At 32.8% G+C, this 27,024-nt stretch overlaps 2 protein-coding genes across 2 annotated transcripts; both read right to left on the reverse strand.

The window, feature by feature from the left end:
* Nucleotides 1-13,364: 13,364 nt before the first annotated feature.
* Nucleotides 13,365-18,112, reverse strand: LOC107608783 (uncharacterized). Its single transcript, XM_016310516.3, has 3 exons — nucleotides 17,558-18,112; nucleotides 15,776-16,993; nucleotides 13,365-15,055 (listed from the first exon to the last, which is right to left on the reverse strand). Exons 1-3 carry the CDS (start codon nucleotides 18,057-18,059, stop codon nucleotides 13,365-13,367), a joined length of 3,411 nt encoding a protein of 1,136 aa, XP_016166002.2. The 5' UTR covers nucleotides 18,060-18,112.
* Nucleotides 18,113-22,721: 4,609 nt separating this feature from the next.
* On the reverse strand, nucleotides 22,722-23,960 carry LOC148550603 (putative F-box protein At3g25460). The gene is made up of 2 exons (XM_088494549.1): nucleotides 22,869-23,960; nucleotides 22,722-22,757 (listed from the first exon to the last, which is right to left on the reverse strand). The coding sequence occupies exons 1-2, from the start codon at nucleotides 23,958-23,960 to the stop codon at nucleotides 22,722-22,724; spliced, it is 1,128 nt and encodes a 375-aa protein (XP_088350675.1).
* Between the last annotated feature and the right edge of the window lie 3,064 nt (nucleotides 23,961-27,024).

Consider the following 27,024-nt stretch of genomic DNA (forward strand, 5'->3'; position numbering starts at 1 on the left):
AGTCTTTGACTAATTAATCAAAACTCTTTTCATTTTTTTTAAATCAAATGAGTTTGAAATAACAAGTTAACAAAATCATAAGAATCCGATTTTCTTTAATAATCTATAAAAGCATTCGAAACACATCTCTTTTGTTAAAGTTACTCAAATAAAAAATCATTTTCAAAACTATAACCAACACTCTTTCAAATTCTTGGAAAAATTTCGACAACACCTCCCCTAAAAACTGGAGTTTACCACCTGTCACGGGTTTTCTCAAACCAATCTCAGTACAACATCAGTATTTCAATTTTATGGTTTTCAAATTCGTCTTTCAAAATCAATCATTATAAATCTCAATCTAAATCCAAGGCCACCATGACCAAATATCGTAGTACTCATCTCTCAAACACGACGACTTGCACTCACTCATCATCTAAATCCAATTACTCATCCACGATCATTTCCTCATCCATTTTGGAACCATCAAAGTTCATAGCCACAATTATCCCAATTATCTAGAATCATTATCTGCATTAGTTCACTAACATTTTAAGTACTCAAAACATAAAGCATTTCTAATCATACCCTACTATTCCTTATTATTACCATATTATGCTAACGCTTCAGCAAGCTTCCGCTGTGTCACTCTGATTATTAACCACCAAGAATCCAATCATGAATCCATGTCATATTCCCCTATCGAATCACAAGACCTAGGCCCACTTCTAAGCTTTCTCAACCTGACAGAAATAATGCTTACGCTCATCGTGAGACTCAATCGTATCCTCTTAAAATCCTTGATCTCTATACTCACATTACCTAGTCGTTTAAAACCTATAATATCCGCTTTCATCCTCTAATTTCTACACAAGTGCTCGATTTTCACAAACTTTCATTCCCATTCAAATCCAACTATTCCAATGTCAATTACAAGCCCCTTCTGCCCTAAATCATCAGACTCTAATAAACTCAAACCTAATTAAACAAATTGTTCAAGAAACTATCCACCTCCAAGTGTTCCACTCATCAATTCAAAATCAACACACCATTCCCATATATACCACTGACAAGATTCATATCACCGCGTTCCCTCACTGATTCGTTCTTGGGAATTCCTCTTTTCGATTACTTCATTCATGTCCATGAGACACCCTTCGATTCTTGTCCACACTAGACAAGCGATATCGAGGTGATCAGACTCAATATCTCAAGTTAAGTGCTTCAAATTACTAAAAGTACACTCATAAACTTCATGCTAGATGTATCAACTAGATACCCTAACTAGCACAGGCACAAACTCAGAGTATGCACTGAAGCATAAGCAGTTCCATCCCTCTGGCTCACAAGGACGACCTACTCTGATACCATATTGTAACACCCTAATATTCAAATCCTTATGTTCGAGTCATAAGTCAATGATATTATGGTAGTACGACTCTCAAATGGATTCTTAATACATAATTAAAGTATAATTGAAAGGAGTATTAATCGAGAAACCTGAAAAGAGTAAAAATAAAAACACGAAGTTCTATCCCTCACGCATTGACAACTAAAAGATAAAGCATGAAGCCAAAAGCAATATACAGATAAAGGCATAAAGGAGAATAAGAGAAGGACAATATATAGATATATATAACATAAGTAAATAGCCACTAGTCGCAACCCGCGAAGTTTAGCCCGGCTAGGGTACAGTATGAAAGTAGTTGACAATAGTATCTTCTAATCTCTCCCAAAAGAAACATAAGAGCCTCTATAGGCAAGTTCAGAAGAGTTCAATACATAATAAAGCTTTTCAAAATAAAAGTGGAGAGATTCTAAGCAAAATATAAAGTGAAGAATATAAAAGATCTTCGCCATCTCTCAGATGAACCACAGCTCACTTCTGAGCTCCTGGACCTGTATCTGAAAAACAAGAGATATATACGGAATGAGAATTTCCGACCCATGGGTTCCCAGTACGGTAAAGTGTCAAATAAATATAATGCATTGCAATAAAACTCACTCAGCATCCTAACTTCATTTCACCAATATTCACCCTATGTTCTCCCTAATCCATAAACAGGCAACTGTCATAAGGGAATGTTAAGTCTAATTCATATTCCTCATGCTTCCCAACTTTTTAACTCTCCGACAAATCAGAATCAAAATCATAAGCCAAACCATCACTAGTTATTTTTGTCTCAACAATTCTATATCAATACTTCATACTCTCACCTGGAGCAAGTGAATCACTTCACTGCGTCTACCCAGGGAACTCATATGATCTCATTATCAACCTGGAGCAATTGAAATCACTTCACTGCATCTACCCAGGGAACTCAAATTATCTCATTCAATAATCATCATCATTATTCAATCACATCATCAACTCGTCTCATCAAGAACAGCCCTCAGCGTCAACCGACACCAGCATGAGGGACCTCTCAGTTGTACAAACACAAGCAATACAGACAAGTAATGCACAATAAGGTACAAGTAGAACAAGTAGCACATAATCAGGTAACATAGCATATATGATATAGCAATCCAAAGCAAATAGGCAAACCCAAACAATTCAAACATATGCAAATGATGTATCCCTGCCCTATGGCTGATGAGTCTCATCTGTCGGTTATAAAGCCAACCCGACAAGTCCTGGTAGCTAACCATTGGACTGTCCTTTTGTCGTGCATCCCCAACTCGAGTTATTCTCAATCATATACATGATCATAATCATAATCATACAACACCCACACTGGTGTTTATCCACGGGAGCGAGCTCATCCGGAATTTTCACAGTGTCCGGCCACACTTACGACATAGGGTCAGCAGAGTATCGAGTCTCAACCTGGAGCACGTGGTGGCTAGTCACTACTTTCATCCAGGGAAACTCGTATCTCAGATAATCATTTCACATTCGTTCATAACATTCCATAATCATTCATCATGACCATATCGTCATTTATACATCACATGATTATACATTTTATACATGACTCATCATAATACGGGGCAAGTGGGGTGAAACCACAATCTTTGCGTCCACCCGGGGAGCCTCTATACTAACCAACCTGGAGCAAGTGGGGCACAACCACAACCCTTGCATCCACCCAGGACGTACGTTCTCATATGCCCAGGAGGAACCAAGGAGGGGATACTAACCTCCCACCATCTCGCTGGGGGCGATTTTACAATACCAGGAGGAATAAGGAAGGGGATCCTCGCCTTCCTTCATCTTTCTAGGGTCGCACTTCCGAGAAAGAGAGCTCAAGATAAAGCAATCATTCAAAGCCATATTTTTATTTCCAGCCATAAATCAATATTTATCATAGCCATCCGGCTCATAACATAACCTATAACTAGTCAATAATCATTATCAAATACAGCCCTTTGGCTCACGGCGTACACCGCACTTCCATCATCACCCTCAGTCAACTCATACAGTCATCATTAATCATAATTCATCATTAATTCTCCCCTTACTTCGTCCACAAGTTACCACATCTCCTAGCCTCTTTCCATCGCTAGGCATACTATAAGTATTGAGGACATAAAGGGTGAGATTGGAGACTTAGGAGTCTGGAATTTAGCTTGAAAACTCAAAATTAGCTTTAGAGTGAAAATGGAGTCACGTGTGCACGTCGCCCATGCGCACGCGTGGAAAGCAGGAAAGTTATAGTGACGCGTACGCATCGCCCATGCGCACGCGTGGATGGGAGAAAAGTAAAGTGACGCCTGCCCGTTAGCCACGCGTACGCATGGGTGCGGTTTATGCCTCACGCACAAAACCAGCACAATACCTGCATAACTCTTGGGAACTTTGGCTGGGCACTTGAATCAGTACATCGACGCGTACTCGTCGGCTAGGCGCACGCGTGAGAGGGTAAAAATTGTGAGTGACGCGTGTGCGTCGGCCATGCGTGCGCGTCGGAGTACGTTTTACCAAAAATTTTACTAAGTTAAAAAGGCTGCAGAATTACATTTTCAAACCCCAAACTTCCAACACTCATAACTTCTTCTACAAACTTCCTTTTTCAACCATTTTTGAATCGTTGGAAAGATCGTTGAATAAATTTTCATAAAAATCTAATTTTGAAAATTTTCAAACTCCGTGGACTGAGTTACGGACTGCCAAAGTTGGTCAAAAATCAATTTTTACCCCAAAATAGAAATTCCCAATTTTTCTAATGTTCACAAGCCAAATTCATTTTCACTCATCCAAATGACCACAACCCAACTACATTCACATAATTACACCCAACCAAACCAAACCTACCTCCTCTACACAATTTCACCCAAAATTATCAAATTTCACACTTCAATTCCTCAAACCTTACTATTCAATAACCAAACCAATTATTCACACATTCAATATCTAAAATCCATCCAATCTCTTATATCATCACACAATACACATATCAACTTACCTTCCTTAACTCTTTCCCGCCTCCAAACCAAAATACACGACCTCCGGCCCAAATTCACAATTTAAATGCATATTCTACAAACCAATATTCATTATCCAATTCATCAAATTCTCAAGACACCACACATACAAATTCACACAATTCTCAACCCAATCATCAATTCTCATTACATAACAACTACGCATATTAGTACCAACCATTTGCACAATCCAAACTTAATCCTAGGGGTATCTAGCCTAGGAATTCTCATCACACCACACGGTACTTAAATGAAACTTAAACCGTACCTCTTGTAGCCAAAATAATTGAGTTTTTTCTTGGAAGACTCCACCAACCCTTAGCTCCAAGTCTCACCAAAGCTCCTCAAGCAACGCCAACCTCCCAATTGTGCACCAAAATCACCAAATACACTAACATAACCAATTTCACATATATACATCAACGTAAGGTTCATGAAAATGATAAATCATAAGGGTTGGAGGGTTTCTTTCCTTAACCCACTGAAGTTTGTGATGCATATCACCCATGGCTCATACTAGAGCATTCCTAAGCAACCAAAATCACAAGATTTCCTCAAAACCCAAACCAAATTCAAATTTAAAGAGAAGAACAAAAACTGGGCAGAGGACAGTGGGATACTCACCACAAAACTTAGATAGAATTATAGAGAATGAGAAGAGCGACATGTGGCCACAAACGACTCGTCAATGGGAGCTCCTAGCTCAAGTTATGGTGATTTGAATTTTGATGGGGATAGGATTTTCTCTCTTCTTCCTCTCTTTACCATTCCAGCGCCCCCTCTCATTCTCTAGGGTAAATGAGCTAAAATGCTCATAACTAATGTTTATATATGTTGGGTCTTGGGCCCACTTGAGTCTGATTCACTTATTTTTGTCTGTTGACCCAATTTTAGGTCAAAACCTTCAAGATTGGAGTTTTAAATCGTATTTTAAATATTTCTAGCTTTCCAAATTATAAATTCTTATTTCTTAAAATTACTCACTCCTAATTAATTTTCTCAGCCACAGTACTAGACAGATCGTAGCCGGTACTGCCGGTCAAATTTTCAGTGCGCATTTTTACGCAAAAAATTATGTTTTTCGACTCAGAAAAATCTACTGAGTCCAAATATCATATTTAAATTATCAAATTCCGATTGCTAGATTTTCTAACAATATTCGCTCCTATTTAATTTATTATTTAATTAATTACGGTTTGACCGAATTTTATAGTTGACCGAACAAAAGATTTAAGTGACTGATAGAGTTAATTGTTAAGGATTAATCAAATAATTAATTTTAATTGGAGACTAAAGTGTGTGATTCAAAATTCTTTGAAAATCAAAATGAGTAAATAGTCTTTGATTAATGTAATGTTAAATTATCAATGTTTTTGCCCACTTAGATGGTTCGCTTGTTGGTATATTTTTTTATGAATATTTTATTTCGATCCCATTTTCATGAAAACTGGGAAAAAGAAAAAGCTTGAAGTGCATGTAAATTAATTGTTTCGAAATAGAAAATACTATTCTTTCGTGCTTTGAATGGAATGTTTGCTATTTGAAAAAAAAAATTGAAGCGCAAATTAATTATTTAAATTGTTTTGAAATAGAAACTACTATTTCCTTCAATGTTTTGAAATCTGTAGAAATTCAGGTATAATTAATTTCATGTGAAATAAATAATAAAAATTCGTTAGATGATAATTTAGATAAATTTGTAAATTATTTAACGATTCTTAATTATCAATTTCATATAATAAAATTAACTGCTACCTGAGTTTCTACCTTTAAAATGCCTCCTTCCATGTTTTGAAATGCCTCTTGCCGAAACAGTTATAATAATTTCAAATATACTAATTATAAAATTTAAATTAAATTAAATAACTCATAGTACCTTAAAAATAGGGACATAATTCATTAAAAAATTAATATAATAAATAATTAAATTTAAAGAATGTTAAAAAACTTATATTTTAAAAGATGAATAACATTTTTCAAAAGATAAGCACTTGGACTTGTTTCTTTAATTTTTTTTACTGATATCTTTATTAGCGACTTAATTTTCTACGGATAATTTTAGTGATTTAGTCTATAAAAAATAAAAAGTATAGGGTTTAAATTTTGTGCATGTACATTTTAAATAATTAAGTAAATACTTTTACAAATTGTTTTTGTCATATGTTTAAGTTTTTTGAAATTGTTCTTGTGAGAATATTTTTTTGTTAATGTCTAAATTTTTCGTTAAATATTAGTGGTTGTATATTTTAAAATGAATACTAGCAAATTAGAATTAATACTCAAAATGATCTTTGAAATTTGGCATCGGTTTTAAATTGGTTCTCGAATTTTTAATTGACTCAAATTGAACTCCTAAAATTTAAAAGTCTACTCACATTATCCCTTTTGCTTATCTCTATTAACGGCGTATTTAGCTAGAACGTTAAGTGACACATTGGTTAATAAGTGGTCTGAAACACTTATTTGACATGGTAAAATTTATCATAGGCTCAATTTAGTCCCTTTTAATAAACTTAAAACCCTAATATGAGAGCCAAATTTTCAAATTAATATCATTGTTGGGTGTTGAAAAAGATGTTGAAAAATACCAGCTAAAGTTCTGGGAACTGTAGCAGGTCTCATTCACATGAAAGTTTCGCAAGGAACCCAAATCGAGCTAGAACTGGAAAGGTTCTACACTGGTGTGGTTGTGAGATGTCTTCCGTTTTTCGTTGGTCCGAAATAGAAACAAATCCAAAGAGATCATTTTTTGGATGGCTAAACTATAGTGTAAGTTCTTGTACTGCTTTTTTTTTTTTTTCAATTTACCTCTTCTTTTTGTAATGTATGCTTAATTTATTCTTATAGTTTTTGTTGTGACAGACATTTGGGAAGAGATGGTGTGAATTTTTTGTATGGACAAATGATGAAGAAGAAGAAGACATGACTAAGAGAAATGAAGATGAAAATAGTGTTGAATATTGGAAGATAAATGTGGGTTAGAAGATTAGTGCAATTGAAACTGAAATTAGCATTTTAAAAGTATTAAATAGCATTTTAAGTTTTTCTCTTATTTTGTTTGTGTTTGTAATCGTTGGATATGTCGAGTGTATAAAAGGGATGAGTAAAATTTAATTAACTATGTTATAAATCTTCTTTTTTAAATTATGTAATTTACAAATTTGTTTTATAAATTAGAAGTGAGAAATTGTGATTGAACTTAGAAATTGACTGAGTATATTACACATATATGTTTTTTATTATGATATTTATAACAGTGGAAGAGATAATATAAAATAAAATTAATGAACTAACTTGTCATATATACCAAATTTTTAAATTGTAAAATAAATTAAAACAATAAACCTTTAATCTGAATTTATAAAGTAACCATAGTCATGACAATAAATATTCTAACATATAGAATAAATCAAGAGTGATGTCTAGAATATCATTATTATAGACACAAAATAAAATGATTATTTAAAAACTTTTAAAACACAGTCTAACATAAAATATTACAAAAGAAATAAATAGCCACTAACACACTCATAAATAACCACAAAACAACCTCAAAACACATAACTTCAGATTATATTTATCAATTTCATCTACACAAGATAATATAAATTGATCTTTATTTCTTTCTTGGTGGTTTGAAACTTGGAATGGGGACAAATTTCATAATCCCTGTTTGGTGTGTCCCAAAATTAGCTTCTTGCATTGGGTCCATACACAAAATTGCTATTCTTTTAAACGGCAACTTATTGAGGCCTTGTGACTGGAGGTGGAGGTGAGCTTAGGGATAGATTTGATGGAAGCATCTACATGTAATTGGAAGTATTTGATTAATTAGGGTTAAGCATGTGAAATTTTAGAAAAATAATTAATTAAATTATTATATAATGTTACCTGTTCTATAATTTTTTGCTATGAATAAGTGGATTGGATGAAGTTAATCTCTGAAATCTATGGAGCATCAGCAGTTTGTGTATTAGCAGCTACCGCAACATCATTTGATGCATTTGGGTTAGCTCCATCTTGAGATGGATTTAGCTACAACAGCTGCAGCAGCAGCAAGAGCATAGGCAATATCGCCAGTTTTTCTATGAGAGTAGCTTCTTTTAGTAATTTTTCAGTGAAAATATATCAAATTTATTTTTATCTAATCCACTCAACTTATCTGTGTTATTCCTTTCATAAATTACACTGTCATCCTTCTTCATAACAAAATTGCATTCATGATGATAGATAATAGATCACTTATCTACAAATAAGGTTCAAATAATTAACAAATTAATTTCAAAATCTAAGTCCTTTTAAATTATGCATCAGTTGCTGTCATATTAACATTCGATTAATTTTTTTTTTTTTTAGTGAAGAACTATACGACTGATCTATTTCAAATTTTACAACAAAAATATAAAAACAAAAAGAATTAAAAATATCTCAACACAATAAAAATGAGGAAAAAAATTCATATACAAAAGTCATCCTTTGTAACAACTACATAAATAACCTTAGTTATATATACATATATCTTTATAAGACAAAATTAAAAACAAAAGCATACAATACAAAACAATACCACTTCTAATATACTTGAAAGAACTTAAAACCTTTTGGTTGTTCATGGTTTATATTTGAATTTTCTTTACTACTTACTTTTTGTTATCTATACTAGAGTACCACCCGCGCTATGCGCGGTTATATAATTTATCTATATGACTAATCAATCATAAAAATTGATATTAAAGAAATAAAAAAAAAGTCTAAATTTAAACACAATGATATAAACATGTGTAATAATAAAAGTCAATCCTTCAATTTAAATATGTTAATGTATGTCCAGAAGCTTCACTTCTTTACGAATAATAAATGTCTAGTTAGTTGCATTATAACGTAATTTATTTTTTCGTTTAAATTATTTTGAATTTCATTATTTTATTTGTTGGTGTATGATTATATTTTTTATTATCTAAACAAAGTGGAACAGAGGACAGTTAAAAATAATTTATAATGCTATTTAAATTGTGATTTCAATTTATAAAAAATGTTTGAAATATAATTTTTTATTTGTAAATTTTGTTTAATCAGTTATATAATTAAATTGTAAAAATACTACTTAACAGTTAGTGTATTATAGTTTCCCTTATAGTTATTCATTCTTTTTATATCAATCTTATTTAAAAATCAGGATAATGGTCCTACTTATATTTTGAACTACAAATATTCTATTGTACTAATATAGTATATAGTAAATAGTTACTTTACTATGAATTTTCTTTAATTTGATAATCATCAATGTATAGTATAGTAATATAGTATAGAAAAACAACTGAAAGATCAATATTCTCAATATACCTAAAACTTTTTTTTATCGTATATAATAATTGTAATAATATAATAATTTCATAATAATTATAGTAATATAATAATATAGTGCCAATACGAATAGTAATATAGTATGTACTAATATAGCATATGATAATTTTAAAATACATTTGCATACAAAATGAGAATGACAATGCATGGAACTCACTTAGGTGTCAGCTCTTTAATTCATTATATTTTTTTTATGTCATGTGTCACTCCAATAACAAAAAGCCCAATTAGCTTATAAAAAAGACATGTTGATATTTTGACAGATGTCAACTATTTGTAATAAATTTTGATAAAAGATTACACATGTCCTCCTATCTTCTTCTTTCTTCTTCTAGTAGATCACAGCTGTGTCTTGATTATATCCTATTACCATCTCTACCTCCCATTCATTTAATGAAAATTAATTCTCACCTACCGTTTCACCGCATGGGTGCCACTAAATCAAGATGACCCACTATATATATAATGAGTAGCTGCAGATACTTGTAATTATAATCACTTTGAAAAAATCCTTTTATTTTCTTCGAAAATGAAATTTCAGAATCAATCATGTATTGTTGAATGCGATATCACTAAAGATGTTGAAAAAACTCGCTCAAGGCTGGCTTGAACACAGTTTTTGGGGAAAAGCTTGCATGCATCAGGTACGATTCAGTGATCGGTTTGAAAATTCTTTGGGATCTGCATTTTCATATTACAATTGTAAAAGGCGTTAACTTTTGTATGTTTGTTATGGTTTCGTAATGTTTGAGTTTAATTATGTGTTCCAAAATGATCAGATTGGCCCAGCAAAAAAAAATGGTGGGGAAAAAGATCACCGAAACTTAATTGAGGTGATGTGTGATCTCTTTATGAATTTACTTTTTAGTCTTGATTATTGCTAATATATTATCGAAAACCGTATGCTGGTCACCATTCCGATATAACTGTTCCTGATATAAGTGGATAGAAACAATTTGTTGTTTGTAAAAAATAACCATTGAAAAAATGTTACAATTAGTAGATGCGTTGGTAAAATTGTGATCTGATTAAGCTTCAACTATTTTAAATTTAATTTATGGTGGTGTTACTATTTGCTTGTGTGCGTTGGTGTGTTTCTTCGGGTGAAGAGAAATTTTGATGACGTTTTTGTCTCTTTGTTGAAGCTTTGTTTGGGTGAAAATGCGGCTCAAAAGATAAAAATAAATTGTGGTCTTGGAGGTTCAATGCTACTTGTATTCGTGTTGGACAGGTTGTTTTCCCTTTTCTATGAAAGTTGATTTTTCTTAATTTCATCTATCTCTTCTATGATGCTCATAATAGTAATTTTGATATTTTTGTTATGGCTGTTCTCCTTGTTGAGCGTTGATTTGAGCATAGATGCTGCTCAGGAGATGAAAAGGGATTCTGAACTTCAATAAGAGATTTTGATATCTAATGCCAGTTGTGTTCGCTCTGAACAGGTATTTTTCCATTTATATTCTATTATAATCACTTTCCATTATTTTGCGAGAATGTATCAAATGCAATGTTCTATTTTGAAGTTGAATAAAAATGCAAAGAGTAATCTGCTGGTGTTGTTAGTTTTGGCTTGTGTGCATTGGTGTGTTAGTTCGGTTGAAGAGTAATTTTGATGGTAATTTCACCGTTGATTTCCTTTGAGTGAGAATGGATTTCAAAAGATGAAATGAAATTCTGAATTTATATCAGATCTGTGGAGCTCTGATGCTGTTGGAGACGTGTTATTCCTTTTTTCAAGTTATGTTAAGTTTCCTTTTCTCTCTCTCTCTTTTATGATGCTGTTTTATGATGCTGTTGGTATTCTTATGTTAATTTAAGTGAGGATCTTGCTGATTAAATGAAAATAAGAGATCAGATTTGGATTTCTAATTCTACTTGTCAATTGGTTTTTAAAAATGTGTTTTCCATTTATATTATTTTATCAATTGAAAATGATATAAAGCACAGAGGCAGAAACGAAGAATCCTTCTAATGTAAGGCTTGCCAAAATTTGTTGGTATAGAGAAAGACAACTATGATATGGTCCCATGATATAAAGTTTTAACATGTATGCAATATAGTTATGCAGAGGTTTAAATTAAATAGCCATCATCTTTTATATTTTAAAGTAACTCTTGAAGAATGAGTAGCCATCATCTTTTATATTTTAAAGTAACTCTTGAAGAATTAGTTGTTAGCGCAATGTATCTTCTCTCTTGTTTTCCATAAATTATCCGTGTGTTTGATCATCGTTGCTCTAAATTGTTGTGCAGCTTAGGAAGTTACCAAACCAACTATACTCAAGATCTGCGAAATGTATTGTGTAAGTATTATAACATATCTTATACCCTCCTTTTAACATTGGTTTAGTGTATGTGTTTGCTAGCACGTTTTTTTGCCAAGCAGGTGTTTATATATATATTACTTATATATATATTACTCTTGAACGGTAACATTGTTATGAAATTTTAGATAGTCTTCTGCATAATCACAGATAATTTTTTCATATTATGGATGTTAAATTCTGATAGAGTGATTGCCTCAAATGTTATAAAAAGACATTTTTAAGAAAATTACTTTATCAAATAATGGATAATAAAGTTATATCCTCACAGTTCTAACAAATTTTAAATTTAGACTTCATATATTCTGTTTCCACACGCACTAAAGTTAACATGACTCGACTTATGAAATGCTAACTAATGTTCTTGTGAAGTCATAAAAAATAAAAATGCACCATCTTTTGACTTATGAAAGGCCAACTAATGCTCTTGTGAAGTCATAAAAAACCAAAATGCACCATCTTGAGGTCAGATTGATCGAGGGGATACTATATAGTTGTTCTACTTGTGTGACTCCTTTTCTGGGGGTTTAATATGAAATTCACCTGAAATAAAGAAAGAGAATGCTACCTTTTTTAACTGTTAGTTAGAAAAAATCACTAAATGTGACATGAGTTCTGTCGATGAATTTGAATGAACGACATCTGAGCATATACTTTTCACATGTTTAATGCCAAATGAACGACATCTGAGCATATACTTTTCACATGTTTAATGCCAACCTAACTGATTTACTTGCTAATATAGTAGGATTAGAGCTATTTCTGCAAGCGGTTGTGAACTTTAATTCCAAAATGTCATTTTTTGGATTCTTGCTCTCTTTTTCTACTCAACATATCTGGTTTGAAAATATCACCTGCAAAAAGAATGATCTGTTAGGTTAATTATGATGGATTTGTGGTATATTGTTATAAGGATGGTCTGCCATCCCATATAGAGATCATTGTGAATTTCTTTTATGCACATTACAAAATGCGCTTCTATATATATATATATATATATATATATATATATATATATATATATATATATATATATATATATTCGAATGGAATTTATTCTGATGGAATGCTACATTTAATACCTTACTGATCCTATATGTTCCCTTTAACTTGATTGACTAACCCACAACCAAGAATTATACATTGATACGTCCACCTAAAAACCATGAAATTAGAACATATCCATATATTAAAAACATATGAGGATGTTGAACTAAGAAGCATGCAATTGGGACATACCTTATGGGTGGTACTCGCATTATAAAACTACTTATACAACGTTTCTAAATACTTCTTTGAACACCACATTGTTTGTTTCTTTCTTCTCTTTTTCTTCATGACATATTATGATCTTGAGTCCTCTTTTATTGGTAACTCTTGAAACTGCAACATATAGTTGTCCATGTGTGAATACAGGTTTTTTTAATATCAAACCAACATGTGACAACGACTGCCCTTGATTCTTGTTAATTGTCATTGCATAAGAAACCATGATAGGAAATTGTCGCCTTTGAAATTTAAATGGTATCCTATGATCAGAAGGGGTTAGGGTCATTCTAGGAATAAACACTTTTTGGCCAGCTCCTTTCCCTGTTAAACTTTTTGCTTCTATTATGTGCTTTCCAAGTTTGGACACAACCAATCGTGTGCCATTACATAGACCTGCTGAGTGATCTATATTTCTTAGTAACATGATTGGTGTCCCTACCTTAACAGTTATCTCATGGTTTGGTACTCCTGAGCATCTAATAGTGTTTAGGAACTCTGGTGTGTGAATTGATGCCAAAATATCATTATTTGTTTCAGATTCAGAAACTGTATCAGAACTATAATAAGTCTGAGCTTCGGATGGGTTCAAACTCATCATATAATTGTTTATTTCATCTACCAGTTGTAGTGTCAGTGCGAGGATGGCTTTGTCTTTTACATGTGAAACACAGCTTGAACCGGAAAATAATTCAGGGTAAGTTGCTTTACATATCGAACTAATAGGATCATCCCAATCATGTATCAATATATCATGTATCAATATATCATCTGGGATCTTGATCTTATCAATACCATCTATAGATGATCCACATTTGCCATCTCCAATGCTTAAAATCCAATAAGCAAATTCTCTTAAGTCATTGTTTTCACAATTGCTATTGTCCGCTTGTAAGCGCATGTTTCTTGTCAAAGTCAACAGCTTACAACTATCCCATATATATGATGAGTTAATTGTAGCATTGACAATCTCTTGCCTACTACCTTTGGGTATTACTGGTAGTATTTGTCGAAAATCACCCCCAAAAACCACTGTCTTTCCTCCAAATGGTTGTTCCAAGCTTGCAATATTGTTGAACCTCAAAATATCTCTCATGGTCCTATCGAGTGCTTCAATACAAAGTTTATTGACCATAGGAGCTTCATCCCACACAATAAGCTTAGCTCTAATTATTAATTCAGCCAATGGAGTATTTTGCTTTATGTTGCATGTTGAAAATTCATCCAAATTGAGTGGTATTGCAAAGCGAGAATGTGCCGTCCTACCACCGGGTAATAAGAGGGATGCTATGCCACTTGAAGCAACTGTCAACACGATTTGACCCTTGGACCTAATAGCTGCAGCAAGTGTCTTCCAAAGAAATGTTTTTCCCGTACCACCATAACCATATAGAAAGAAAACACCACCCTGCCCACTATTCACTGCTGTCATCACTTCTTCATAAGCTCTCTTTTGCTCGTTTGTAAGTTGTTGTACATACACTTCATGTTCAGCAGTCAAAATTCGTTTATCGTACCGAAACTCATCAGAAATCAACTTATTGTTTCCCCCATTCATAATTTGCATCAAACTTGTATCAATATCAGGGAATGGCATTGATGGAAAATCTCTTAAGCTCTTGTTATAACTCTTGAGTAGTTTTTCAATTTCTATCAACGTCAGATCCCATAATTCTTCATCTGTAATTTGTAATTCTGTTCAACAAAGTGTATACACCGTTGTAAGTAATAGTATGATTTTGAAGAAGATAAAAATTTGCAATAAAATACATACATCAATTACATTTACATCTGTCTTATTATGACCGAGATCATTATTTAGTTAAATATACGTTTGTTTTATCTCATGTAGTTGATTATTATATTTCCCACATTTATATTGGATATTTTCAACTCCGCTATTTGGATGTATATTATCTATATAGCAATATATTTTCAGCTTCTTATGATATCTTCAATGCTTAATAGAATTGGATTTTTTGCAGGGCATATATACAGCAAGATGCAGAATAAGGAAAAAGGATACACCCTATTGTACACTTCGATATAAGCATTCATGACCATGGAGACATTTTGTGCATAGTCAACTTCAGATATAATTTGTGGCTCAACCACCTCGAGGTAAGTATGTCATTTAAAAAGAATTTGTTTTGATCCATGTGTATATTATTTTGTTAGTAATGTTTATTGTTAATTTAGGGAATTGTGTCCATGTCTTTTTGTTTTGTATGAGATTCATACTTTATTTTGTGAAGTAAAAATATATTATAATCTGGCACATTCATAAGTCAACTAATATTTATTGATAGAATTATACTGATAGTTGTCTAGTAACATTAATAGTATTGACAAACTGATACAAAGATAAGAACACTTATTTTTCTACAATTAATAATAATAACTATAACAGCATACCTTGATTGTTAAGTAACCTTCTTTGCCGATGAAGAATGTCATCAGATAGCATTCTCCGTGTGTTTTCCCATACATGCTCCGGCCTAGCCATCGAGTTAGAAAACAGGAGTGTTGCATAAAGCCTTCTTAAATATTCTCCTGAGCCCCAGTGACTTGCTTCCTCTATAGCATCAATGTATTCTTTATCATCAGCCAAAAGTCCATATGCATAGCATGCATCTCGAAATGTCGAGTAGATAACACCATCAATAGTTCTAATTTGTTCATAACTGGTAGGTCCTCTAACAAAATTTAGAAGTAGTCTTAGGTAGTAAATTTCTCCTGATCCTGGAGGTACAAAGAAAATACGGCCAATAACTACATGAGATTTTCTTGGAAACCATTTTCTAGTATTAGCCTTCCATACAAACTTAGAAGGAAATTCCACATACGTCAAAGATCGAGCTTCAGGGTATTTTTTGTTTGCCTCGAACCATCCTAAGAACATGGATTCTTTCACAGACTCTTTCCTAGCAACGTCATCCAGGTTTTCATCGTCTTTGAATATCACTGGTTGTTCACCAGGAAGGTGAAAGCCTAGCCTTACCACAGAAGGGTTCCTATAATGAATGCTATACCCGAAAATTCTCCATGCAGCTTCACACGGGGATATGTACCTACAATCATAATACATACTAACTTCATCACACTGATCATTATCCGCATCACTTGTGGCACTTTTGTAAAATGAAGCTGTTACACGGTCGTGGCCTTTATTGACGTATTTAAATAGATACTTAATCGATCTTGACTGGTTACACCATTCAACATTTATGTGAGCACCATATTTCAATAATAACTTCCTATTGTGAGGCACGACATATCGATTGTCAAGTTCCACACCTGATTTGGTTATTATTTTGCCATCATCCCTGCGCCTATAAACCGGATAACCGTCTTCATCAATAGTAGTACTCGCAACAAATCTCTTAGGAAAGTGCCTCATGCATTGACCATTTTCCATGCATGGTGAATCTTTCCTAAAACTACCACATGGACCATGCATCATGTGCTTTTCCACTGCTTCGTAATATAGTGGATCGTTGACCTTGTCGGGTATCTCAGCACTTATGATCCGGTCTATGTCTTCTCCCGTTGGAAACTTGTCATCATGATGTAGAAACAACAGAATATGTGCATGAGGGAGACCGCGCTTCTGAAACTCGATTGTATACACAACTGCAAAGGAGATTATGTACAAACACATGTATACAGGTTCTTAGACATTGTGTACTTCCCATTAGTTAATACAGGAGATGCTTTTACATAGTTATATGATGAAAAACGACAACGCTGGTTAATTTCATAAATGATTGTCTCTTTATTCATACAAATCTAGCAAACTTTTTATAATTGAATGGAATTCGCAATTTATAGTTTCAAAAACTTCACTGGAACTGAAATATATAAAAAATGTAGCCATCTTAGGCTGCAGGTGAATTCAACAGTAATTTAGTTCCCTATTTTTACAGTTCCATATTTTCTTTTCATCCAAAAATCTTCACATCACACATTTTAATTTATAAAGGGTTTTGTGTATATGTGTTAAGGTATTTTTTGGAAATAGAAATTTCTAGTGTGGATTTGTTTAAAAACGTGTGATAGAAGAAGTTAATTTTTTATTGTATAAAATGATTGGTTGCATAAAAAGTCAAAATATCTCCACAACGAACATACACGTATTGGAAAAGCTAAAAAACATGCATATTAATATTAAAGAGTAGGTAACGGGACATTGTTTACCTGCACTAACGCGCCCAAATATTTGGTTCTTTCTGATGTCTTGGATAAGTTTGTCCAACTTAACTTTGAAAGCTCTACATACCATGTCTGGTCGGTCTTCTGCATGTAGTTCTCTATTCTTAAGAAAATCTTCTAATTCAGGCCATTTCGGATTACATGTGAATGTAAGAAAAAGGTCTGGATAGCCAACCACCCTGCAAATCGCCATTGCATCTTGGTAGTTCTGTATCATGTACCTAGGCCCTCCCGTGAATGAAGAAGGCAGGATGATACGTTTTCCTCTTGACGCAGGTCTAGTTTCCCCACTTAACACTGCTTCGGATAAGCCCTTGTACATTTCACACCTAAACTTTTCTTGATCAAGCCGAATGTAATTTAGTCTGGCTGACTCAATCATGGAGAATCCGTCTACCAAGAATTGCTGAAATAACCTTCTTGAATAGAGCAATGGAGATGCATCGGCTAGCCTTTCTCGGATCCTGAACGCAAAAAAATCCTTCATTGAGACCTCTTGCCTACCCTTATCTTCTTTACCACTTTTTTTATTTAGAGGAATGTCTTCCTTGAATCCATCCTCTCCATATGGAAACAATAAAGGGTACTGCAATGCCAAATAGGCTGGATTTAGCTGATTAATTCGTTGTAGCCTCCCACTATGTGTTTCAACCACAATGTCTCTATCAGTTTTGGTAAAATCAAAGTCGCCTACTATCAGCGCAGCAACCTCATTAGTGGATGGTAGGTTATATCGCCTACCATCTTTACCCCGTTTGCCAAACAACCTCAACTTCACTGTGGATGTGTAGTCAGGTCCTATAGACTCCCGAACCATTCGAAATGCCTTGACCAACACGTTGTTATCGTCCAACATCTTCTTCAAATCTCTAACAATATCTTCATGTATTTTGTTGTTGTCTTTTCCTCTGTATCATGTTCAATCATTTTCGAAATTTATGTAATTGTGTTAGTTAAATGAATAGTTTCATATTGATTTAATCAACACATAATAACCATGGCCATATTTAATTTCGTTACGCACCTTATCACTGCTATACGATTTTGAATTTCATTTTGTGTATCGTACACATATAATTGTGCAAATCTTGCCATGCACCCCTCTTCGGGTATAAGGCTACCCATCAGATGATAATTCTCTCCATATAGAATAAACGTGCGTGGCCCTTTGCTGTTTGTTATAGTTCGATCAATCTTGGCACCCATCGAGGTGAATTGGAACATAGAGTTATAAGTCCTAATGTTCTCACGGAAATGCTTGCTTTTGATGTCATCGCCATATAACAACTCATACAAAACCTTGGGTGCTTCTTGGAGCTGAGGAATTTCAACTTGTCCTCCTCTGCAACAGAGAGTATATGTAGGGGTAGATGTGTTGTATTGTTTTTGTGACCTTTCATCGTACCAAAACAAAGCATGGCAATATTGACATTCATGAATTGCATCTCCCATGTGCCAGTACTCTACATGATAATAGACAACTTAGCCAAATTGTCTGAAAACTAACATTCAATACATACTTGTGGCACATTAAGGTAGGTTATTTTCGGCCATATACCTTCGTTAGGATTATTTGGAGGCGTGCTTGCGCATGCGTCATTAGTAGCTGGTCGATTTGCTGCATAATAGATGAAGTCAAGATATAGTTTTGAGGAAAAAGTTATCTTGTGTCACTTAGTTAGATTATTCCTCCAAAAAGTCTGTTAAGTTTATGCATATATAGTATTTGGTATTCTGTAAAAGTAATTGATGAAACAAATGTTGCTTATGCTCATTAAATTAAAAATGTATTTTTACTCTGACTTAACAAAAATAAACCTCAAGAAATTAAAAACACTATCTTTTGAAATTTAATTTTGATAAACTACCCTTGAAAAAATATTGTTACCAAACCAAATCTTTGTGTTTGAATTATTTTCAGTATGTTTATATTTTGGTCTATTAAGTAAATAGTATATTCGTCATTTTAAGGTTACTTAATTATTTAGGTAGCCTTAGTTTAAAGGAATGTAAACTAAACCCAATGCATAACCACTGAAAAGTTGAAGCTGGAACATTTTTGTATTCTTTTAAAAAATTTTGGATCCTCAATAATTTTTAATATTTGGTTTGACAAAATATCTGTTATTGTTTAAAGATAACCTTTTTTAACTGGTTTACTTATTTTGGAGAACTTTGTGGGAACTAAATATTCTTGTTCATTTTGTTCAACAAAAAAATGTTTTACATTATTAGAAAATTATATTTTAAAAAGTAAATTTGATAAGCTAGTTGCTTCGAATAAAAGGCTGTAAAATCCAAGCTTTTGTGTCTGTGAGAATCACTTTTAGGTGTTCATTGAATTTTTTTAACATAATAGCCAGTTTTGCTAAATAATTTTACTTTATTACTTATGCAGAGTGAGTTTAAAGGAATATGAAGTAAATCCAATACATAACCACTTTGAAGTTGAAGCTAAGACATTTTTTCACAATTTTTTCTAATTAACACAATTAATTAGGAATCCTTCTCTAATATCTGCCACTTAATATTGTATATAAATTTTCTTACCCATTGCTACGTTACTCTTGTCCATGGAGCCACCCTCGTCATGACCTGATCCATTTGAATTTGAATTAAAAATTTGTGGCAATCTAGTTTTTGCCGTGGTTCTAAGTGAGGTTGGAGTTCGCGTATTTATCCTGGAATATGTTTCTGCAATAAAATTTTTCAATTGTAAATATGGTAGTAAGATTTGAGTGTATATATTTAGTTTATAGTTGAGGAACTAAATAGTCTCGAAGCAACAACCCCTAAACAAAGGAAGATTATCAACTGAGTGTGTGTACCATGTGTGAGAAGATTTGATGCCCCCAGGACTATATGCGTTTGCATAGTACACTTAAAATTATCTATCTTTTGAACTATATCTACTTGGACCATACCATTTGCATCAATGTCGTTAAAAATTATTGTACTCAACATAAATAGCTTGGAACTAACCTGATCGAGTATTCACATTTCTTTTTTCAGCCAGCTTAAGAGCCCTTTCCCTCCTGCAAATTTTCGTCGTCTCTGCACTTATGTTACCTATAGGGTTAACACAATACATGTCATTTCCAAGCTTTACATCCCACAAAATTTTTATCTGCTGACTTCATAAAAACCCCGTATCCGGGATTGCTATTTTTTTAACAGTTTGTCTAGATCTAATAATCAAGTCGTGACACTATATTATGAAAAACAGTTCAACCTGTTGGAAAAATCTATAGAAAATGAGTTAACCATATCAAAATATCTAGCCTCTCGAATGAGCACCATGACCACTGCCACCCACACACTCATGATAAATTGCTATAGTAATTAATGGGGACCTTTTGGACGTACCTAAGCTGCCGGAGTCTATGTAGTGGTGTTTTGCAGTATCATAATTTTCCTTATCCTTGTAATGAGTTCCATAATGAGTTTCTCTTCCTTTTTCTAAAATTTCTGCATAGAAATCGAGTATAAAGTGAATCCATTTTTGTAAGACAGTTTGCTAATCTAAAGAACTTCAAATGTTATGTTACTCGCTGCTTCATTGTGCCCTTGTTTTTTTTCTTCTACTGTAACACTTGAGATAGAAGACCTTGAGCTTCTTCCAGTCATCCTTTGTTCAAGTTTATCTGAAAAAAAAGTCCATCTTAGGTTTTTGAGGCATGTTGATATCCCATACATGGTTACATAGCATATTCCATATACTTCAGAATATGATGAACCTTATTAAGAATACTACCAAATTTTCGTCTTTAGGATATTATCTAAGTGGACATTATATAGTGATGAACATTGCACAGATTTCACTATTTTTTATTAAAAATTTACGCACCTGATTCTTGTGAAGATGAGCTATGGAAGATTTGCTGCAGAGGTACTCGAGTGTACAATGTCCTCTGAGAGTCTGATTGTGATGTCTTCAACTTCTTTCTCTTGTCATCCATGATAATCTTCCTTTTACACCTAGATATGAATGAGGAGTTTTGGTCCATTTTAACAGTAGTCCTACATATAACTTCTAGTTTAAAGTTTCTTTAGCCACACACGGTCAGCCACAGTATTTTGTTAGCTACACATGTATTGTTGAAATTTCTACTGGTTTGGATATTTTGGTAAACGTCTTCACTCACTAAAGAAACCTAAACTACTATCTCAATGCTGGTGTTATCTTTGTTTCTTATATACCCCACTGTATTTTTTTTTCCCTTGCCTCTTGACCTAGTTCTTAGGTTGATTAATTTTTTGATTCACCACTATATCGTGCTAATATCTGCATTTATGGTTTAATTCAATTTGCATTAATATTCTGGTTTTAACCATATTGTTTTTTATGAATTATTGATGTATAGATTCCTTCTTCGTGCTAATATCTGCATTTATGGTTTAATTCAATTTGCATTAATATTCTGGTTTTAACCATAGTGTTTTGATTCCTTCTTTGTGGACTACAAAACACAATATATTAATAACTAAAAAGATCCTGTTTCTTTTAGGGGTAAAGTTTATCTTTTAATTATTTATTCATTTTTTACTTCTATTTTGACTCTTTTGATATTATAAACTTGACCATTAAAAATGTTTAAAAAATTTCTATTATCCAAGCTTACTCCTTTTTGTGTTATGTTTTGATAGTCTTTTTATACCCTCATGTTGCCTTTAATATCTAAGTAATCAACTTTCTTAGTAATTTAGCCTCCATTACAGTTTTTTTATCCTACTATATTTGTGGTGGCCAAGCTTATTGTAACTATTTGCAAAACCGTTTCCAAATGGTTTATATTTCTTTGTGTTTAACTTAGTTACTATCGACTGTATGAGCTCAAATTAAAAATGCGTATGAGTGTTCAGAGATCTATATTATTGTGTGGACATAAACACTCGCAATATTGGTGTTACAACCAAATCTTATAACTATTTATATTAATGAGTAGATACTAAGCCAAGACACTCTAGGAAATCACACTAAGCAATGACCTAATACACTATAATATAATACCCTAAGCAATGACCTAATACACTATAATATAATACCCTGCAGATTATATTCTGCTTTCTTATAAAATATTGTAAACTCGAGAGTTTCTTTGACAAAACCATACACTCAGAACCAAGACAAATAAGAAACTAACTATCATTATGCATCCACTATAACAACTGAGGATGCTCTGACCTAAAACAAAATACAATAACATAGATAGACACAACAAATTTTTTGGAAACATAAGCTTGGTTACACAATATAGAGACTTTCAGAGTGCATGGTCATGGACTTGACGTGTACATTTTGTTGCCAAGTACGGTGCATCAGGTGCTCCCTCCTAGCTCCGTTCCACTTAAGTCTTGAAAGCAAAAGATCTGTCCTATCAGCATCATTGGATCCCCCAAAACGACTCCTACACTCCATGATGGAAATGATATCCTTTCCGATGAACATAGATGGATTGTAAGGAATGCCAAGTCCTGTAACTCGGATCCTCTTATCCCAATTAAGCTTGTCCTGTCCATCATGCTTAATTTCCCAAACTATAACTTCCCTTGAGAAGCCTATATTACGATAGGGTATAAAACCAACCCCATCATGCAGATTTGTAAGAGAGTGATAGGTTGATCTTGCATCAATTGGAATAATGCTTTCAAAAAACTGCCTTTGTATCATGGAGAAAGATATTATCAGTGATGGTTCAGTGAAGTTGGTTCCTTCCCAGCCAATCCAGTAAACAATTCCATCAACAATGATAGATTTTGGCCCCAACTTTTGGACGTCGCTGGTGAATGATCCGGAATCACACCAGTCATTCTCAAATGAACAATATAAACTCCAGCCCAAGGTCCTATGTATGTAATGGCGCTTAAAGACATGCACAATTCGATACTCCATGGAATCATACAAATACCCAAATGCAAAAACTGAAACATGATGACGGGAGTGTTTTTTGGACTCATCAAATACATATTTCATCATTCCAGTGAGTGGATTCCATATGAGTAGCCTTGAGTTAAGTCCTCCTTGAGATAATTTTATACAAAGAACTCCATGGTCTGAGCCAATAAGTGAGTAAAAACCAAGTTGGTTGATCACAATTGGAAGGTTTAGCTGCGAGTGCACTCCATCATTTACATCAGCACGAATGAACCATTGAGAATTTTCGTCTGCTGGAGGGTTCCCAACACCAACAATGACATTGATGTTTTGACCCTTTTGTTCAGCCCAGTTCTGCTTCACAAAGTATGGTGTGTTAAGCCTGAAATTCCAAGACTTGTTGAGTGTCCTACACCTGCCAACAGTCTTAGGATCAGCCTTAGTTAAGATCTTCCATACTAAGTCATCACCAAGATATGGTAATGGATTTTTTTTTGGAGAAATGCCACTCATTTGTGAAATGCAGCTTGTAAATTTCTTAGTGAAGTTTCTAAGTAGAGAGGAGTGTTTATGTTTTGTGCTTGTATCCATTGGATTAGATGTCGTTTATATATAGAATGATAGGAGGTGTACTTCATGCAATCCTAAATCTATTATGAAGGGTTTAGACTACTTCATAATACATATATTCCTTTTTTTATTTACTTTTTTGTCCAAGGTCTATAACAACTATCTACTACATGGCTACATGCATCGATACTTGCATCATATCTGTATGGTGATTTCCAAATACCATGGCTTTGCTTTTGTTATAATCTGTCCATGCTTTATTTATATATTTGTTAACCTAAAACATGAAACATGTTAAGTGATGTGATATAACATCTGGTTTGCACATTTAACCAAGAAGATATACACATTGCCATTTGCTGATTCTCCTTATATAGCTGTGACTTTTTAACTTAATTATTAATTGTCACTTTTTAACCTATAAAGCTATAAAAATAATTGTTTAATTGACCAAATGTGTAGTCTCCAAAAAATTACATATAGTGGTTGGTAACTATGCTGATCCTTGCACACATTTGTTATGACTTCGTTGCATTGACTAAAGACATAAAAGGCTGATTAGTTGCAAAAACAAAACCAGCAAAATCAACTTTCATTTTTTTATATTTGAATGCTTAGAAAAGTAAAAAAAAAAATTTGGCTAATGTATACATATTTTTATATATATGATTACTTAATATGTATTTGTTGTGCAATGTGCTTTGATTTGACTAAAGAAAAAAGATTAATTATACGTATAAAGAATGCCAGCAAAAGTAGCTTTCATTTTCTTATATTTGAATGCTTTGAGAAGCAAAAAGAACTTTTTGGCTAATGTATACATACTTTTATATATATGATTACTTAATATGTATATGTCATAATGATTTTACTGCTATTCTGTATATCCTCTTCAAAAAAAAAAAAAGAATTTGATAAGAATGGGCTACAAACTCTTGGTAAAAGTCAATGGGTTCGAATATATATTAAAACTATTTATGTGGAATCGTGCTTGGATCACTGGAAATAGTTGATAGTCATTATGATTTGATTGCCAGTCTTATGTGTTTTACGACTATTTAATCTTATTTATCCTGCTCCATAAAACTTAGTAAGATCCCTCTTTTTGCAGCTTAAAAGCATCTTGGTGAAGTTTTTAAATAGAGAGAAGTGTTTATGTTTTGTGTTTGTGTCCATTGGATTGGATGTCATTTATATACAGAATGATACGAAGTGTATTTCATGCAATACTGTAGCTGTTTTAAAGGGTTTAGTCTACTTCATAATACATATTTTTGTTTTTTTATTTACGTTGTAGTTGATTAGTCTATAACAATGAGCATTTACATGCATCGATACTTGCATCGCATCTATACAGTGATTTTCAAATGCCCATTGCTTTTTGTTATAATCTGTAGTGATTTTCAAATGCCCATTACTTTTGTTATAATCTGTCGATACTTACAACAAAATCAGTCTTTATTTTCTTACATTTGAATGCTTAGAAAAGTAAAAAAACTTTCTGGCTAATGTAAAGTTACTTTTATATATATGATTACTTAATATGTATCTATTGTGCAATGTGCTTTGAGTTGACTAAAGAGAGAAGACTGATTATATGTATAATCCAAACCAGCAAGATCAGCTTTTCTAAGAACAATAGTTGCATTAAATCTAAGTGTCAGCCTTTATTTTCTTACATTTGAATGCTTAGAAAAGTAAAAAAATTTTCTGGCTAATATACACATACTTTTATATATATGATTACTTAATATGTATCTATTGTGCAATGTGCTTTGAGTTGACTAAAGAGACAGAAGACTGATTATATTTATAACCCAAACCAGCAAAAGTTGCTTTCATTTTCTTATATTTGAATGCTTAGAAAAGTAAAAAAAGTCAATTGGCTAATGCATACATACTTTTATGTATATATGATTACTTAATATGTATATGTCATAATGATTTTACGTCTATCTTTGTATATCCTCTTCGGAAAAAAAAATTTGATGAGAATGAACTACAAACTCTTGGTAAAAGTAAATGAGTTTGAATATATATTCTTTAATAATATTTATGTGGATTCGTGATTGGATCACTGGAAATAGATGATAGTAATTATCTCCTTGGTTGCCAATGTTGTGTGTTTTATGATTTTTTAATATTTTTTATCCTGCTCCATAAAACTTAGTAAGATCTTTCTTTATGCAGGTATAATCCTTGTATTGTATAGATGGAGAAATTCTTATTAAGTCATATTATGAGAATTCAATTTGCTTGTGGACCACATCATGATATCTTTTAGAGTCTTAGAATATAGCCCTAAAAAAAATACAACTAAAATTCAATTTGATATTCTCTGAAAAATAACCCTAACTTTCAAATTCATTGAAAAATAACCCTAATTTTCCAGGTGCTCTAAATGTGTAAATGCGTTGACTGTTGAAACCATCATAATTTAGAAACCCGATGAATTTACTTCCAAATGCGTGTGAACAAAATAAACATGAAATTGGATTTATGGGTGATAGTGTATGTAAAAGCCAATGCTGCAGCATCCTTGGCTATGCAATATAATGTATCGTCTTTGTCAGCTAACCTTTTTTATTGTATCAACTTGATCGGTTATGCCATTTGAAACTTTCAAAGATTATGCCATTCAAATGACTATCCTTTTTGCAAGTACTTTACTCTTGGTTTGACACTCCTTCTGAAATATTTCTAATTTCATTATAAAGCTTTACCCCTGATTTGACCCTCATTCTGAAACATTTCTACTTTCATTATAAAACTTTTAGGGTTTATGCGTATAACATACGATAGCTGTACCCATATTCTATCTGAAAAAAAAATATTTATATTTCTTGTCACTTAGTCGAGCAATTAGTAGATATATTATTTTATTCAAGTTATCCAATTTCTTTATGCCTTTAGATCCTTTGCTTTTTCGTTTCTACTTATTAGTGAAACCTGTTGAACTATCTCTAAAAATCATATATGGGGTCTTTCATCATTGTAATTGTCGAGA

The sequence above is a fragment of the Arachis ipaensis genome, chromosome B7 (genome assembly GCF_059453495.1).
Source record: "Arachis ipaensis isolate K30076 ecotype BB chromosome B7, ASM5945349v1, whole genome shotgun sequence".
NCBI classification, from domain to species: Eukaryota; Viridiplantae; Streptophyta; class Magnoliopsida; order Fabales; family Fabaceae; genus Arachis; species Arachis ipaensis.